General features: G+C 43.3%; 1 protein-coding gene across 2 annotated transcripts in view; it reads left to right on the forward strand.

Annotated features, from left to right (window-relative positions):
- ELAVL1 (ELAV like RNA binding protein 1) overlaps nt 1-15,921 on the forward strand; it is a 91,968-nt gene that overhangs the window by 67,286 nt on the left and 8,761 nt on the right. For both annotated transcript variants that reach the window (XM_048831123.1, XM_048831122.2), the window contains exons 4-5: nt 2,105-2,258; nt 7,925-8,150. In XM_048831123.1, coding sequence (XP_048687080.1) covers nt 2,105-2,258; nt 7,925-8,150 — 380 coding nt within the window. The remainder of the gene's footprint in view (nt 1-2,104; nt 2,259-7,924; nt 8,151-15,921) is intronic.

Below are 15,921 nucleotides of genomic sequence, written 5' to 3' on the forward strand. Positions count from 1 at the left end.
GTTTGCAGAGCTAGTATTGCCTGGAGCATGTCTGCTTGGTGCTCCATAATGTTTCAGAGCCGCTCCGCGGCTTCATTCTGGCGTGCTGTGTTCTCCTTTTGGTCCCTCTTCGCGCTGTTTCACCACTCCTTCAATTCCTGTTTCTCGGCGGTGGAGTGCATCATAACATCACGCAGAAAATCTTCCTTAGTTTTTCTTGGCTGCTTTCTAATTCTGTGCAGCCGTTCAGCCGCCAATAACAAAGAGGGAGGCTAGGCTCCCAAGGTCATCTTTGTGAAGTTTAAACGGAACATTTTACAGAAACAGTATTGTTTTCAACACAGACAACACTAATTCAGTGATTTAAAACAAAGCCAGTACTCTCACACACCTGTCACTAACTGGCTGACCCCAGGCAAGCGCACACAAGCCAAGCCACAAGACTCCCAGAATGGTGAGTAGCCACAGGGGCAGGGTAAATCACTCGTCCTGGACCCTGCTGTATTCTGGGCATATGGCTCTTGGAGAGCCAGCACTGTAGGGGGGGCCTGATAATCATTCCTGTCCCCACACTTTCCACAGGATGTGATCATTATGGAAGATATCTCGCTGCTGAGGGTGAGCAGGGAATCAAGGGAGGGGTCTTCTCCAAGCCTGCGGCTTCCTCCCTGGTGCCTGTGCAGCTAACCTGTGTGCAGCAATGGTCCCCCCCCCGCCCCCGTGATGGCACAGAGCGTGGGAAAGTGACCATTAATGGGGCAAGAAACAAAGCAGCTTTACCGAAGAACCTGTGGCAGCAGATTGCCCAGTATCTCCACGAGAGTTTCCTGAAGATCTGAGGCAGATTCTCATGAAGTGAGGGAGTCAATCAGCAGGCTGTTCCGCAGCTGAGACTAGGCATGCAGTGGGAGACAAGCCTGTTTACTGCAACCCTCCTGCCCCCAACAACTCGCTTCAGCGATTCCCATAATCCAGATCCACTTACCAAGGGCCTCCTCTCCTGTTTGTGCTTTGCCAGTCTATGACAGTTGTGACTGGCTAGCCTCCTCCAGGGTAGAAAAGAGCTCCTGGCTGCATGCATCTCTGGCCTCCTAGTCATCCTCAACCTCTGGGTCCCCCTCCATGTCCTTGTCCAAGATTTCCTCCTCCTGGCTCGGTCCACTCTCGACTGGCACACGACCCACTGAAGTATCCACAATGGTCTTCACAGTGGAGGTGGAGTCACAGCCGAGTATTGCGTCCAGCTCTTTGTAGAACTGGCAGCTTGTGGGGGCAGCACTGGAGCGGCGGTTTGCCTTCTGTGCCTTATGGTAGGCATTCTGCAGCTCCTTCACTTTTACCCTACACTGCAGCGTGTCCCAGTCATGTCTTCTTTCTGTCTTACATTGTGAAACCTGTCCATAGTATCATAATTCCTACGAGTGGAGCACAGCTGGGTCTGGACAGCCTTTTCTCCCCAAATGCTGATGAGGTCCAGCAGCTCAGCATTGCACCAAGCGGGGGATCCCCTGGTGCATGGAGCAGGCATGGCCACTTGGAAAGATACGCTAAGACCAGAAGAATTTACGGGGTGGGGATGAGGGTTGGTCACTTGAGGGCAATAGAGTTCAAACTGATGACCAGAGAGGTGAGAACAGGCATTGTGGGACACCTCCCGGAGGCCAATCGCAGCATTGTAATCAACCATGGTGTCTATAGTGGTACCGCAGTGCTCTCTCCGGTGCAGAAGGATCTATGCCTCTCGTTGGAGTGCTTGTTTTTTTAAGCGCTCCAACTGTGCAGTTTCTGCGCACTAAGTGGCTTGGCAATGTGTACACTTCGGGAGTTACAGTGCAGAAAGCTGCTTTACTGTGCAGAAACTTCCCAGTGTAGACAGGGCCTTGGTTTCATTGTCAGTAGAGTCAAATAGTGAAGAGGATTGTGTATCTTTTTTTTTTTTTTTAAATCAAACACAAAAAAACACTTTTGTTTCTTGCTTTTTATATGCTGGCAATCTTTTTTTCCTTTTATGAAACTACTGTAGGAAAATTGCCTATATTACAAAAGAAGGATTTTAGGTGGGTGTCTTATAACACAGCAAATCATTCATGTAATTTCACATACCATAAAAAAATTTCTCTTGAAGGTGTCGTACGCTCGTCCAAGTTCTGAAGTTATCAAAGATGCTAACTTGTATATTAGTGGACTACCAAGGACAATGACACAAAAAGATGTAGAAGACATGTTTTCACGCTTTGGCCGCATCATCAACTCACGTGTACTTGTGGATCAAACTACAGGTATGCACAGTGATGTTAGATATTAAAAACTTGACTATACAGGATACACAGAAATGTTCATTCTTTCAAAGATTATTGGTGCTTAAAATTAACTTTTAATTTTCCAGGTAATTTTTATATATGTTCAGAAACTAATTGTTGAATTTGTTATTGATCACTATGTCCCAGAAATATAGAACTAGAATGGCAAACATCCGTGTTTTGGGGGCTTTTCTGAAACACATGACTTAGAGTCCATTTTGTAGATTATTCTCTGTAAATTGAGAATGGTATTAAAAACACAGGATTTATACCAGATCAGATCTTTACCGGATCAGATCTTTGGCTATACCAGATCAGATCTTTGGTCTGCCAAATTCAGTATCTTGACCCCACCAATTGTCCATTCCTGGTGCTTGACATAGAACAATACAACTATCTGATTATGCAGTACTTCATCACTGTAGAAGATCAGCTTGCAACCTGAAGCAGATTTTGTTACCTTTACTTTTTCACAAGGGAGGCAGCATGGTACAGTGGAGAGGGTATAGGATTGGGATACGAGAGCCCTGAGTTCTATTCCCAGTTCTGCAGTTGACCTTAGGCATACTGCTTCACCTCTGTACCTCTGTTGGGCAATGGGGGCTTGTCAGGTGTGTCAGGTAGCCTGCCTAAGAGAATGAAAACTCCAGTTTCAACCCAAGAACATCTGATGTGGCTATCTGGTTTGCAAAAGTTGTGCCAATCACACTCTGTGAGTCTGCACTGCCGACCCCAGCTGCTGGACAAGGAGAAGCAAGAAAGCACTTTTCACAGATAGTCTGGATTTTACTGCTAAATAATAGCTATCATTTTATGTGAGAGGATAACTTGTTCGTTAAATACCTGTAATCAACTTGAAATTGATCTTCATAATTTCTCATTGCACTTTAGTATATCTGGAGTTTCTCAAGGTCCTTTCCAGTTACTGCTAACCAAAAGCTTTAGCAACAAGCTTCACAAACTTGCTAACTGTTTTCTTTGTCACTTCTGAATATACTGAATGAGATTTAAGAGAGAAAGTTACGATAAATATGTCCAATTTTGGTCCCCCCCTCTACGGAAGAGATGTGAACAAATTGGAGAGAGTCCAGTGGAGGGCAGCAAAAATTATTAGGGGGCTGGGGCACATGACTTACGAGGAGAGGCTGAGGGAACTGGGGTTATTTAGTCTGCAGAAGAGTGAGGGGAGATTTGATTGCAGACTTAACTACCCAAAGGGGGGTTCCAAGGAGGATGGAGCTAGGCTGTTCTCAGTGATGGCAGACGACACAACAAGAAGCAATGATCTCAAGTTGCAGTGGGGGAGGTCTAGGTTGGATATTAGTAAACACTATTTCACTAGGAGGGTGGTGAAGCCCTGGAATGAGTTCCCTAGGGAAGTGGTGGAATCTCCATCCTTAGAGGTTTTTAAGGCCCGGCTTGACAAAGCCCTGGCTGGCATGATTTAGTTGGGGTTGGTCCTGCTTTGAGCCGAACTAGATGACCTCCTGAGGTCTCTTCCAACCCTAATATTCTATTATTCTTTGATGAGCGTTGCTTAGTTCAACACTCAGGTCAGGAATGGCCAAAGTTAAGGGTTGCTCACACAACCTTAAGTTCCCTGCACTCATGGCAGGACTAAGTATTACCTAGACCATTCCTGACAGGTGTTTGTCTAACCTGCACTTAAAAATCTCAAATGATGGAGATTCCACAACCTCCCTAGGCAATTTATTCCAGTGCTTAGCCACTCTGACAGTTAAGAAGTTTTTCCTAATGTCCAACCTAAACCTCCCTTGCTGCAATTTAAGCCCCTTGCTTCTTGTCCTATCCTCAGAGATTAAGAAACAATTTTTCTTCCTCCTCCTTGTAACAACCTTTTACATGCTTGAAAACTGTTATCATGTCCCCTCTCAGTCTTCTCTTCTCCAGACTAAACAAACCCAGTTTTTTCAATCTTCCCTCGTAGGTCATGTTTTCTAGACCTTTAATAATTTTTGTTGCTCTTCTCTGGACTTTCTCCAATTTGTCCACATCTTTCCTGAAATGTGGCGCCTAGAACTGGACACAATACTCCAGTTGAGGCCTAATCAGCATGGAGTAGAGCAGAAGAATTACTTCTTGTATCTTGCTTACAACACTCCTGCTAATACATCCCAGAATGATGTTTGCTTTTTTTTTGCAACAGAGTTACACTATTGACTAATATTTAGCTTGTAATCCACTATCGCCACCAGACCCCTTTCCATAGTACTCCTTCCTAGGCAGTCATTTCCCATTTTGTATGTGTGCAACAGATTGTTCCTTCCTAAGTGGAGTACTTTGTATTTGTCCTTATTGAATTTAATCTTATTTACTTCAGACCATTTCTCCAGTTTGTCCAGATCATTTTGAATTTTAATCCTATCCTCCAAAGCCCTTGCAACCCCTCTCAGCTTGATATCGTCTGCAAACTTTATAAGTGTACTCTTTATGCCATTATCTAAATCATTGATAAAGATATTGAGGTGAACTGGACCCAGAACTGATCCCTGCGGGACCCCACTCATTATGCCCTTCCAGCATGACTGTGAACCACTGATAACTACTCTCTCAGAATGGTTTTCTGACCAGTTTTGCACTCATCTTATAGTGTTCCATCTAGGTTGAATTTTGGAGATGGCAACTCATGAAGGATTACCCAAGTGCACCGATTGAACCCTAAATGACATTAACTGTATAGCTGTCGCAGGAAATATCTTGTACAGATTGTACAGCTAAGTTAGCCATGCCATGTGCAGCACAGCCTTCCTTCCCTTTTAAAATACGGGTAAAAATTACACGTGCAGACCTTTGCTAAATAATTGTACAAAAATGTAGTTTTCTGATCCTCATAACTTGGACCAGTCAAAATAATTTTTCATCAGAATAGTCGGATGCGCCTCATTCTCTTGCCAAATTCCAGCTTTCTACTCCCAGTTGTTTTGGAGCAAGATCTGTCCAAAAATAGTCACATTTTGATAATGGAGGAGGTTCCCCCATGCACTCGTTCTCCTTGTAAACAAAGACAGTGAAACTATTTAATCTGACATCCTCTGAAATAGAGACCAGTCCTAGAAAACTTCATTCCAGTGTGTAAAAGTTTCTCAAAGTTGAGTATTTGAAAACAGGGGCTTCTCATAGAAATGGCCAGCCTTTTCAATTATAGCTGTTATAAATGTTGCAGTTGTCGTGTTGGTCTTAAATACTGGCTCTTATAGTGCCTCATTAATAACTTTTCTGCACTTTAAGCAACAGCTGTGTATTAAACTTGGTTGTCACATAACCAATTTTTAATCTTTCTCATGAGAAGACCTTGTCCCTTAGGATGTAATTCTTTAATTTTCCTGTGTAGTTTCTTCTCCTATGTCCCATAGAACAGTATGGACAATGTTAATTTTAGCAAACCTGTATATAATGCCATAACTTTACATGGTCTTTAGAGATTAAAAGATAAGGCCCTGACCTGAAGTGTTTACAAACTGAAGTAGACAAGCATGTAATATGAAGATAAACAAGAGAAGGGAAATTGAACAATGTATTAAAAATAATAAAAATCCAAGTGCATTTATACAGCAAGTAAATTATAGGTGATCTATTTCAAATGGTAACTTAGGTAGGGCAGGAGAGAGGACTACAGGAGCACAGCACAGAGTAGAAGAGAAGTGAGACTGTGCATCAGACTGTGGTATAGTGTTTGCTGGAAGCTAGGAGATGCAGCTGCTGTGACCCCCTTTGCGAGGATATAGTGTGTTCTTCCTCCCCTAGCATAGGAATATCTTCTCTGGCTGGTGCAGGGGGTATGTGGGAACATAACCAAATTAGATCTCACTAATGGTCCATCTGGTCAAGTCTCCTGTTTTTGACAATAACTGGTACCAGATGCATGAAGGTGCGAGGAAACCCCCAAATGGAAGATCATAGAGTAACATAACATGTTCATGGCACTGCTCCTTCACAGCTAACTGGAGAGGCTAGTGTCATTGTTGGTGCTACCCAAGTGTAGTCTTTACGCTCGGGAAAGAACAAGAACATATACCTAACTCAGGCACTTCAGAGCTACACAGTGTTTCCTTAGTGCAGAGACTAAGGTAAGGGCCATGCTCTGTTTCAGTCCCATGTACTTAAAATCATCAATGAATGCGGCAAAAGCTCCTGAATAGAAAGGCTCTGAATGCATCAAGTAGAATAATGTAACCATAACTGTACTAGGAAGCAGGAGATGTGGATTCCACCCAGCTCTCACATTCACTTGCTTCATGACCTTGATTACATCACTTAAACATTCTACGCTTCCGTTTCCTCCATCTGTAAAATGGAGATAATGCATACCCACCTTTTAAAAAACATTTTCCAGTCTGCATATAATAAATGCTATATAAATGTTTCAGACTCTTATTGTTACTATACCTGTGCACATTTATTTTAAAAAGGGGGGTGGGGGGGAAGGTTCAGAGAAGAGCCAGTAGAACGATTCTAAGTCTGGCAAACCTGCCTTAGAGTGAGAGACTTAAGAAGCTCATTCAATGTAGCTTACCACCATGAGGGTTAAGAGATGACTTGATCACAGTTTATGACTGTTAGGAGAAGATTTCTGATAGTACAGGGCTCTTTTATCTACCAAAGGCCTAACAAACTCCAGTGGCTGAAAGTTGAACCTAGACAAAATCTAATTGGAAATTAATTGCAAACTTTTGAAAGAGAGTAATTTAACCATTGGAAAAACTTCTGAGGGGGTGTGATGGAGTTGACATCAGTTGAGGTCTTTAAATCACAATAGGATGTCTTAAGAGAGGCTCTAGCTTAACCACAAATAAGGATAATCTAGTCTGACGACCTGCACAATGCAGGCCAGAGAATCTCACCCACCAACTCCTGTTAACAAACCCCTAACTTATGTCTGAGCTATTGCGGTCCTCAAATCATGATTTAAAGACTTCAAGGTGCAGAGAATCCTCCAGCAAGTGACCCGTGCCCCATGCTGCAGAGGAAGGCGAAAAACCCTCATGGCCTCTGCCAATCTGCCCTGGAGGAAAATTCCTTCCCAACCCCAAATATGGCGATCAGCTAATGCACTTGATTTGGGTGAAATTCTGTGGCATGTGTTCAGCAGATCAGACTAGACAATCACAATGGTCTCTTCTGGCCTTTGAATCTGTGAAATGGTGTGTCATCAGCATGCATTAATTTCCTGTTTGGAAATTATTTTTCAGTTTTAGGTCTCTTGATATTTTGAGTAACAGAACTGAGCAAAAATAAAAAATGATTTTTAGCCCAATAGTCACCTTGCATTTCTCCTTTGAAAACGTTTTAGTTGATCTGAAATATTTTTCATTTAATGTCAATTGACAGTGGGTTTCCTAGAACACTTGTACTTTGTACAGTTTTTGATTTTTTTGGACTATGAACTAACATGTTATAAATGTGTTTTGCTCCACCATCATCATTATATATTTGAAGTAAATGTGCTCATTTGTGTTTAATTTCGTAATTATTTTTAAATATTTTGATTTCATCCTGTTGAAGAACCACCAGTAAAACTGTAGAACTTAAAGCCATGACCTTAGAAGTACTTAATTTTTGTTTTTTCACTTGGAAAATTGTTTTGAGCTTATTCTTAATGCATTTTTTGTTTGTTTGATTAAAAGGTTTGTCCAGAGGGGTCGCTTTTATCCGGTTTGACAAAAGGTCAGAAGCAGAAGAGGCAATTACAAGTTTCAATGGTCACAAACCCCCAGGTTCCTCTGAACCCATTACTGTGAAGTTTGCAGCCAATCCTAACCAGAACAAAAATGTGGCACTGTTATCACAGCTGTATCATTCACCAGCTAGACGATTTGGAGGGCCAGTTCATCACCAGGCGCAAAGATTCAGGTATGTTAGGAAGAATAATCCATTTAAGGCCTATTCTGTCACACGCATTTCCACTGGGGAAAGTGTTGCACTGTTTCAACTGTAAAGTAATAAATATCTTTGTCCTAGCATGTGTGAATAAATAATAATGCACTGTGTATTTCTCTGTGTGTGTGTGTGTGTGTATCTAAAAATTGCTCAAGTAGAGTATGATCAAAGTAATAACCTATATGGAAAACTGTGTTGCAACTAATCAAGTAAAGTTTCTAGTTCCACAAAGTAGTACATAGTGAGAAAGTGTATGAAGTGTTGTAGCCGTATTGGTCCCAGGGTAATGGACCAACTTCTGTTGTCATTGTATCACACCTTGGCAGGCTGATATTTTAACAAGACTTGTAATCTTGTCAAAGAACTATATCATGTTTGTCTGACAACATATTTTCTCATTAAACCATATTGATTGGTGTTAGTTATACTTAGATCTTCTAATTCTTTAATGTTAGAATCCTTAAGTCATTTCATTATTTTGCTGGGAATCATTATCAGGTTAATTGGCCCATAATTATCAGTCATCCTGTTTTCTGTTTTAAAAATATTGACAGTCCTGAAGTTTCTCCAGTTTTACAACATTTTTATTAAAAATTAACATTGGTTGTCAAGTCTTTTAAAACTCTTAAATGCAAGTTATCTGCACCTGCTGATTTAAAAATGCTTAATTGTAGAAGCATCTTCCTTAGTTACTTCTGGAAAAGAAACTATTTTATCATTTTATTTTATTACCTTTGCTTGAGAGGTGATTAAGTATCCTTTATGTTGAGTCTTAATTTTTTCGCGGGTTTCTTTAAGGATCTTCTTTTTTAGTACATTTCCCTTCTTTCCCTCCTCAAATGTAGCGTTACTACATGTAACAATGTAGTTTTTGGTGTGATCCTTCCCCCAAGGACATTGAACTTAGAACTATTAAACAATTTTTATTAGTTATTTGTACTGTGGTAGCACCTATGAGCCCCAGTCGTGGACCAGAATTGCACTGTGCTAGGCACGGTACAAATACTTAATAAAAGAATGATCTCTGCCCTAAAGAGTTTCTAATCTGAGTGAATTATAATTGTGTTATTTAAAGGTTGTGTTACTTAAAGATTGAACAACATTTGTGTGTTTAGGCTGTTCTCAGTTTAGTCCTCTTCTCTTATGTCCAGGACTAAAGTTTTTGTGTCAGTCCGGTGTAATGAAGCAATGTCTTGACACAAGTAGTAGTTGGAGTCATCCATGTTCTCAAAGCTCCTGCACTCCTCTGCACTGCACTTGGAACTGGTCTTAATAATTAATGGCATGTCATGGTTTTCGTGCTGCTAATGTGGACATATGCCCCAGAAGCTTCAGTGCTTCCACCTCTTGAGTTGACATCATAACATGGGGCACCTAGTTGAAGGATTGGATGAAAACAATTAGGACTAACTTCGGCTAAGGGATGTGAAGGAATCTTTTGAGACCAGAGTATCTTCACTGTGAAGCAGAGAGGTAACAAAGCCCATAAGAGGATCCGAGGTTAAATCCACCCCCTTTATTGTTGGAGGCTTTTTAAGACTCAAACTGAGATACCTAAAGATGGGTCGCATTACAAATATGGTATCTGGACAATTTTATCTTATTCTAGAGACAGGGTGGGTGAGGTAATATCCTTTAGTGGACTAACTTCTGTTGGTAAAAGACACAATTTTGAGCTTACACAGGACCTGAACAAAAGCTTTGCAAGCTTTTTTTCTTTCCCAAACAGAAATTGGTCCACTAAAAAAATATTGACAGGTTTCAGAGGAACAGCCGTGTTAGTCTGTATTCGCAGAAAGAAAAGGAGTACTTGTGGCACGAAAGCTCATGCTCAAATAAATTGGTTAGTCTCTAAGGTGCCACAAGTACTCCTTTTCTTTCTAAAAAAATATTAGCTCACTCAGCTTGTCTCTTTAATGTCCTGGGGCCAACGCTGTGAACAACAGTGGAAGATATCTCCTTCTAGGAACAGAAGTAAAGGAGGTATTTTCACTTCCTTCCAGCATTCCATCTTTGTCAAAGGCAGGTACATAGAACATATCTCTGCCTCTAGATGTCAGTAACTGTTCTTTCCGTCCTCACCTCAAGAGCACGGTTGCAGGAAGGGGCTATAGCAAAGAGTAGCTGGATCTCACATACGAGCGTCCTTTGATGTCATCAGTATGACAGTAAGAGCATCTGCCTTCATAAGTGATGCTTGAAGGTGTTCATGACTGTGTCTTTTTCATTATGTCGTCAGATGGAGATTCAGCATTATTATAGAGGAAATGTCTTGGAGATAAAAAATTCTATTCACCTGATATCTGAGGCACAAGCCACTCTTGTGTTAATTGTCTGCATTTAATAGATAAAAATTTGGATCATAGAGTAATTAAAAAACAAACAAACACTGCTTGCTTTGTTAAAACATTTGGTAAGAAACAGAATTACAATTGTATTTGCAGGTTTCAGAGTAGCAGCCATGTTAGTTTGTATCCACAAAAAGAAAAGGAGTACTTGTGGCACCTTAGACTAGACTAACAAATTTATTTGAGCATAAGCTTTTGTGAGCTACAGCTCACTTCGTCGGATGCATGTAGTGGAAAATACAGTGGGGAGATTTTATATTCACAGAGAACATGAAACAATGGGTGTTACCATAGACACTGTAACAAGAGTGATCAGGTAAGATGAGCTATTACCAGCAGATGGGGGGGCTTCTGTAGTGATGATCAAGGTGGGCCATTTCCAGCAGTTGACAAGAACGTGTGAGGAACAGTAGGGGTGGAGGGAAATAAACATGGGGAAATAGTTTTACTTCGTGTAATGACACATCCACTCCCAGTCTTTATTTAAGCCTAAGTTAATTGTATCCAGTTTGCAAATTAATTCCAATTCAGCAATCTCTCGTTGGAGTCTGTTTCTGAAGTGTTTTTGTTGAAGAATTGCCACTTTTAGGTCTGTAATTGAGTGACCAAAGAGATTGAAGTGTTCTCCGACTGGTTTTTGAATGTTTCAGAGTAACAGCCGTGTTAGTCTGTCTTCGCAAAAAGAAAAGGAGTACTTGTGGCACCTTAGAGACTAACCAATTTATTTGAGCATGAGCTTTCGTGAGCTACAGCTCACTTCATCGATGAAGTGAGCTGTAGCTCACGAAAGCTCATGCTCAAATAAATTGGTTAGTCTCTAAGGTGCCACAAGTATTCCTTTTCTTTTTTTGAATGTTATAATTCTTGACGTCTGATTTGTGTCCATTTATTCTTTTACTTAGAGACTGTCCAGTTTGGCCAGTGTACATGGCAGAGGGGCATTGCTGGTACATGATGGCATATATCACATTGGTAAATGTGCAGGTGAACGAGCCTCTGATAGTGTGGCTGATGTGATTAGGCCCTATGATAGTGTCCCCTGAATAGATATATTGACACAGTTGGCAAGGGGCTTTGTTGCAAGGATAGGTTCCTGGGTTAGTGGTTCTGTTGTGTGGTTGCTGGTGAGTATTTCCTTCAGGTTGGGGGGCTGTCTGTAAGCAAGGACTGGCCTGTCTCCCAATATCTGTGAGAGTGATGGGTCGTCCTTCAGGATAGGTTGTAGATCCTTGATGTTGCGTTGGAGAGGTTTTAGTTGGGGGCTGAAGGTGACGGCTAGTGGCGTCCTGTTATTTTCTTTGTTGGGCCTGTCCCATAGTGGGCAACTTCTGGGTACTCTTCTGGCTCTGTCAATCTGTTTCTTCACTTCAGCAGGTGAGTACTGTAGTTGTAAGAGTGCTTGATAGAGATCTTGTAGGTGTTTGTCTCTGTCTGAGGGGTTGGAGCAAATGCGGTTGTATCATAGAGCTTGGCTGTAGATGATGGATCGTGTGGTGTGGTCAGGGTGAAAGCTGGAGGCATGTAGGTAGGAATAGCGGTCAGTAGGTTTCCAGTATAGGGTGGTATTTATGTGACCATCATTTATGAGCACTGTAGTGTCCAGGAAGTGGATCTCTTGTGTGGACTGGTCCAGGCTGAAGTTGATGGTGGGATGGAAATTGTTGAAATCATGGTGGAATTCCTCAAGGGCTTCTTTTCCATGGGTCCAGATGATGATGTCATCAATGTAGCGCAAGTAGAGTAGGGGCGTTAGGTGACGAGAGCTGAGGAAGCGTTGTTCTAAGTCAGCCATAAAAATGTTGGCATACTGTGGGGCCATGTGGGTACCCATAGCAGTGCCGCTGATTTGATTATTACTACAAAAGGTTCCCTCCCTCCCATCCGACCCCCCGCCCGGCTCTCCTGCTGGTAATAGCTCACCTTACCTGATCACTCTTGTTACAGTCTGTATGGTAACACCCATTGTTTCTTGTTCTCTGTGTATATTAAAATCTTCCCACTGTATTTTCCACTACATGCATCCGATGAAATGAGCTGTAGCTCACGAAAGCGTATGCTCAAATAAATTTGTTAGTCTAGTCTAAGGTGCCCCAAGTACTCCTTTTCTAATTGTATTTGCATTCTCAGTTTAATTAGAGTAAATTTTCTTTCATTCAAAGCACTTTCCAGCATTACCAGAATTCTAGGACAGAGACAGAAGAACAAAAATGGAAAAGGACCTAAAGAAAAAGAGAGCAGGAACTAATAGAATTACTGACTAGCTGGCCATCCTGTTGCTTCATTTTTAATCCTGGCAGTCTGATAAGCAGCAGCTTTCACAGGGGCTGGTGCTGGCATTTCTGTTAAGCTCTTAAGATCCACTGATATCAGTATTTTCTACAGCAACATTGCCAGTAAAGTTCTGTAGTTCCTAAATTGCAGAAGTATTAGCTTTAGTTATTGATTCAGATTAATTGTAGACATGTTAATTTAATGGCTATAGAGTATGTTGAAAAGTCTTACGGATATGTACTTGCACAAAGGGGCTACATCTCAACCACTAGATTTGTATCAAAGTTATTCTAGGAGAATAATGGTACTAGTTCTGAGTATACGAGCTGCCTTTGATGCAGAGTACATTCATGGTGCTTGATGCAATGTCTGTTAAAGTCAATAAAAGAACTTCCATTGACTTCAGTAGGTGTTTGGTTGGGCCCAAAATGTTATAAGGATGAGAGTGCATGTTTGTTTTTCGTATTGACAATTATCTGATCAAAGAACATTATGAAAGGGATCCAAGAATCTGTTTCTCTTTCACTTGAGTTCTGGAGTTGGATCTTTCCTGTCCCAACATGGGATGCATGACCTTGTAAGTGTAACAGTTTTCCTTAGCCAGCAAGTATCAGCTGGAACTGTTATAAATGCTGGGACTGAGGGCTGCATTAGTATTCATACACACTGGTTTTTGCAACCTCAGTGGGAAGCCACATAGGCCTGGAGGGCATCTGTCCTTGATACCATTCTAGGGACAATAGAAATCTGGTCAGGGCTTCCAAATTCATCTAAACAAATGTGTAGTTCTTATTTGAGTGCTTGCTTATGTCCATTCCAATGTAGGTGTGTGCTCACCCCAAATGCTGGCTCCAGAAAGTGTTTTTCCTCAGTGATCTCCATCGAGTCAGCTCTGTTGCCCCCTGGAGTCGCGCCAGTATATAGGGCCTCACTGCCGCTTCAGTTCCTTCTTACCGCCCATGATGGTCACTGGAACTTCTGCTCGCTTGCACTTCTGCTAATACCTGCTCTAAGAGTACTGGTTCTGTAAAATTGTAAATAGTTACCCTTTAGAGTTAAGTTCAGTTTGTTTCGTAGTGTAGTCAGCGAACCCCGCTTAGCAGGGCTAGCCCTTCCCTGAGCACCGGGATATGCCTTGGTCCCAGGGGTTCAAACTATGTGCATCGTGCCACAAATCAATGCCAGTTAGTGATCCATATGCTAGCTGCCTTATGTGTCTGGGAGAGACCCACGTGCAGGATCTGCAGGAGTTTCAGACCCAGAACAGAAAAGGACAGGGCTTAAGTTCCTCCTCATGGAGGCAGCGCTCAGTCCCCCTTTGGAGCCAAGTCTTGGGGACTCAGCACCAAGCATTCAAACTTCGGTGAAACGTACTCTGGTGTCTCTGAGGGAAGCACAGTGCTGTTCCACCTCCCCGGCACCAAGGAAGGACTCCGCACTGACGGCCCGGGACTCCCGGCACAAACACGCATCACCGGCGTCGAAGAAGTCAACTCCAGCACGGGACTCTTGCCACTGCTTCGTATCGCTGATGCCAAGGAAAAAGCAGAGAGAGACTGGGGCGTTCTCGAACTGCAAGGTCTATGGGCCATAGAGATGTTGATAGTGCGACCTGTGCTGGGCCCCTCAGACGCTAGCAGGGTAAACGGTACCATTGACTCTGGCCCCGGGAAGGGAGCCGTTGAATCCGATACCATTGGATTCCCTGCCAAGGGAGGCCATTGGGGTTCAACAGCCCTGGCACTACCCATCAAGGCCGGGGGCATTTGTGGCAGCAAGTGACTTACTATCTGTCCTGGTGCTGCCATCCCCGGCCATTCAGTAATTAACAGTAGCAGCACTAGAAACAAGGACTGTCGAAGGGCAAGCCAGTCATGATAGCGCAGAGCTGATATCCCTCCCTCCCTCCTGGCACCGTTCTTCGGCACCAGTTGGTACTGCTCCGTCTCGGTCGCTGAGAAATGACTCCTCGGACTCCAATTCAGAAGTGGAGTCCTATGCCTTGTGCGGGAGCAGACACCACTCCGAACAGCAGCACCCTACCGCTGACATGAACCACGGCATGCTGCCAATAGCCTGGCCGCTGGTACAGTGGAAAATGCCACTGCAGTGCCCATTCTGGAATCCCTGGGCTTTCCAGCCAATCCAGGGCCCCCAGTCCAGAAGGTAGCTCTGGTGTATGAGTCAAGAGCTTCCCCACCATCCTCATCAGAACGGGGATCAGTCCCCGGTGCTGAGCCCGTACTGAACTACAGGACTCTCCCCCACGGGACCCATCTGGGGCAGAGGGAGAAGTACAGGGGCCAGTGCAGGCTGCTGCTGCTTTCTAGATGACGTGGAGCTATGGCGTCCACCCAAGATGATTACAGGGTGCACCAGGAGCCTCCTGAGGATGGGTGCCCAAACCCATCCTCAGATGGGTATCCAGGCAGAGGAGATTTGAATCCTCCCACGCCCTAGTGGATATTTTAGCAGCCTCAGGGCCGTCATGGGTGGTGCCCTGCCATCGAACAGTGCCATCATGGAGCCTGTAAATGCTCCATGGCAGACTCCTGGATCCTGCCAACCTACTGCTAAGAGGATGGAGACAAGGGGTATGAATTTTGGTCAGACCACACCATACCACACCACCCCCTCCCCCCTACACACAGCGGGCTCACTGATTGTTTCAGAAGTGAATGAAAGGGAGAGACAGGGACAGCAAGGGCCAATTCACAAGGTTAAAGATGCCAAAAAAATTGACCTTTTTGGCAGAATGATCTACTACAGAGGAGATCTCCAGCTCAGGATCGCCAGCCCTCAGGCGCTCCTGGACTGGTCTGACTGCAACTCCTGCAGTGTAATGGCAAAATTCAGGGAGCTCTTGTCGCAGGATTCCAGGGGTGAGTTCTGAGCTTGAGTGGAGGAGGGGAAATTAGCGGTCAAGGCATCCCTCTAGGAAGCACTGAGTACAGCAGACTCTGCAGCCTGCTCCATGGCTTCTGCAGTGATCAAGAGGCGAAGCTCATGGCTTCAATCTTCGGGTTGCCCTATGAGGTACAGCAGATAATTGAGGACCTTCAGTTTGAAGGCAAATCCCTCTTTTCAAAGCAAACAGACTTGAAACTGCATAGCTTAAAGGACTC

The sequence above is a fragment of the Caretta caretta genome, chromosome 25, assembly GCF_965140235.1.
Source record: "Caretta caretta isolate rCarCar2 chromosome 25, rCarCar1.hap1, whole genome shotgun sequence".
NCBI classification, from domain to species: Eukaryota; Metazoa; Chordata; order Testudines; family Cheloniidae; genus Caretta; species Caretta caretta.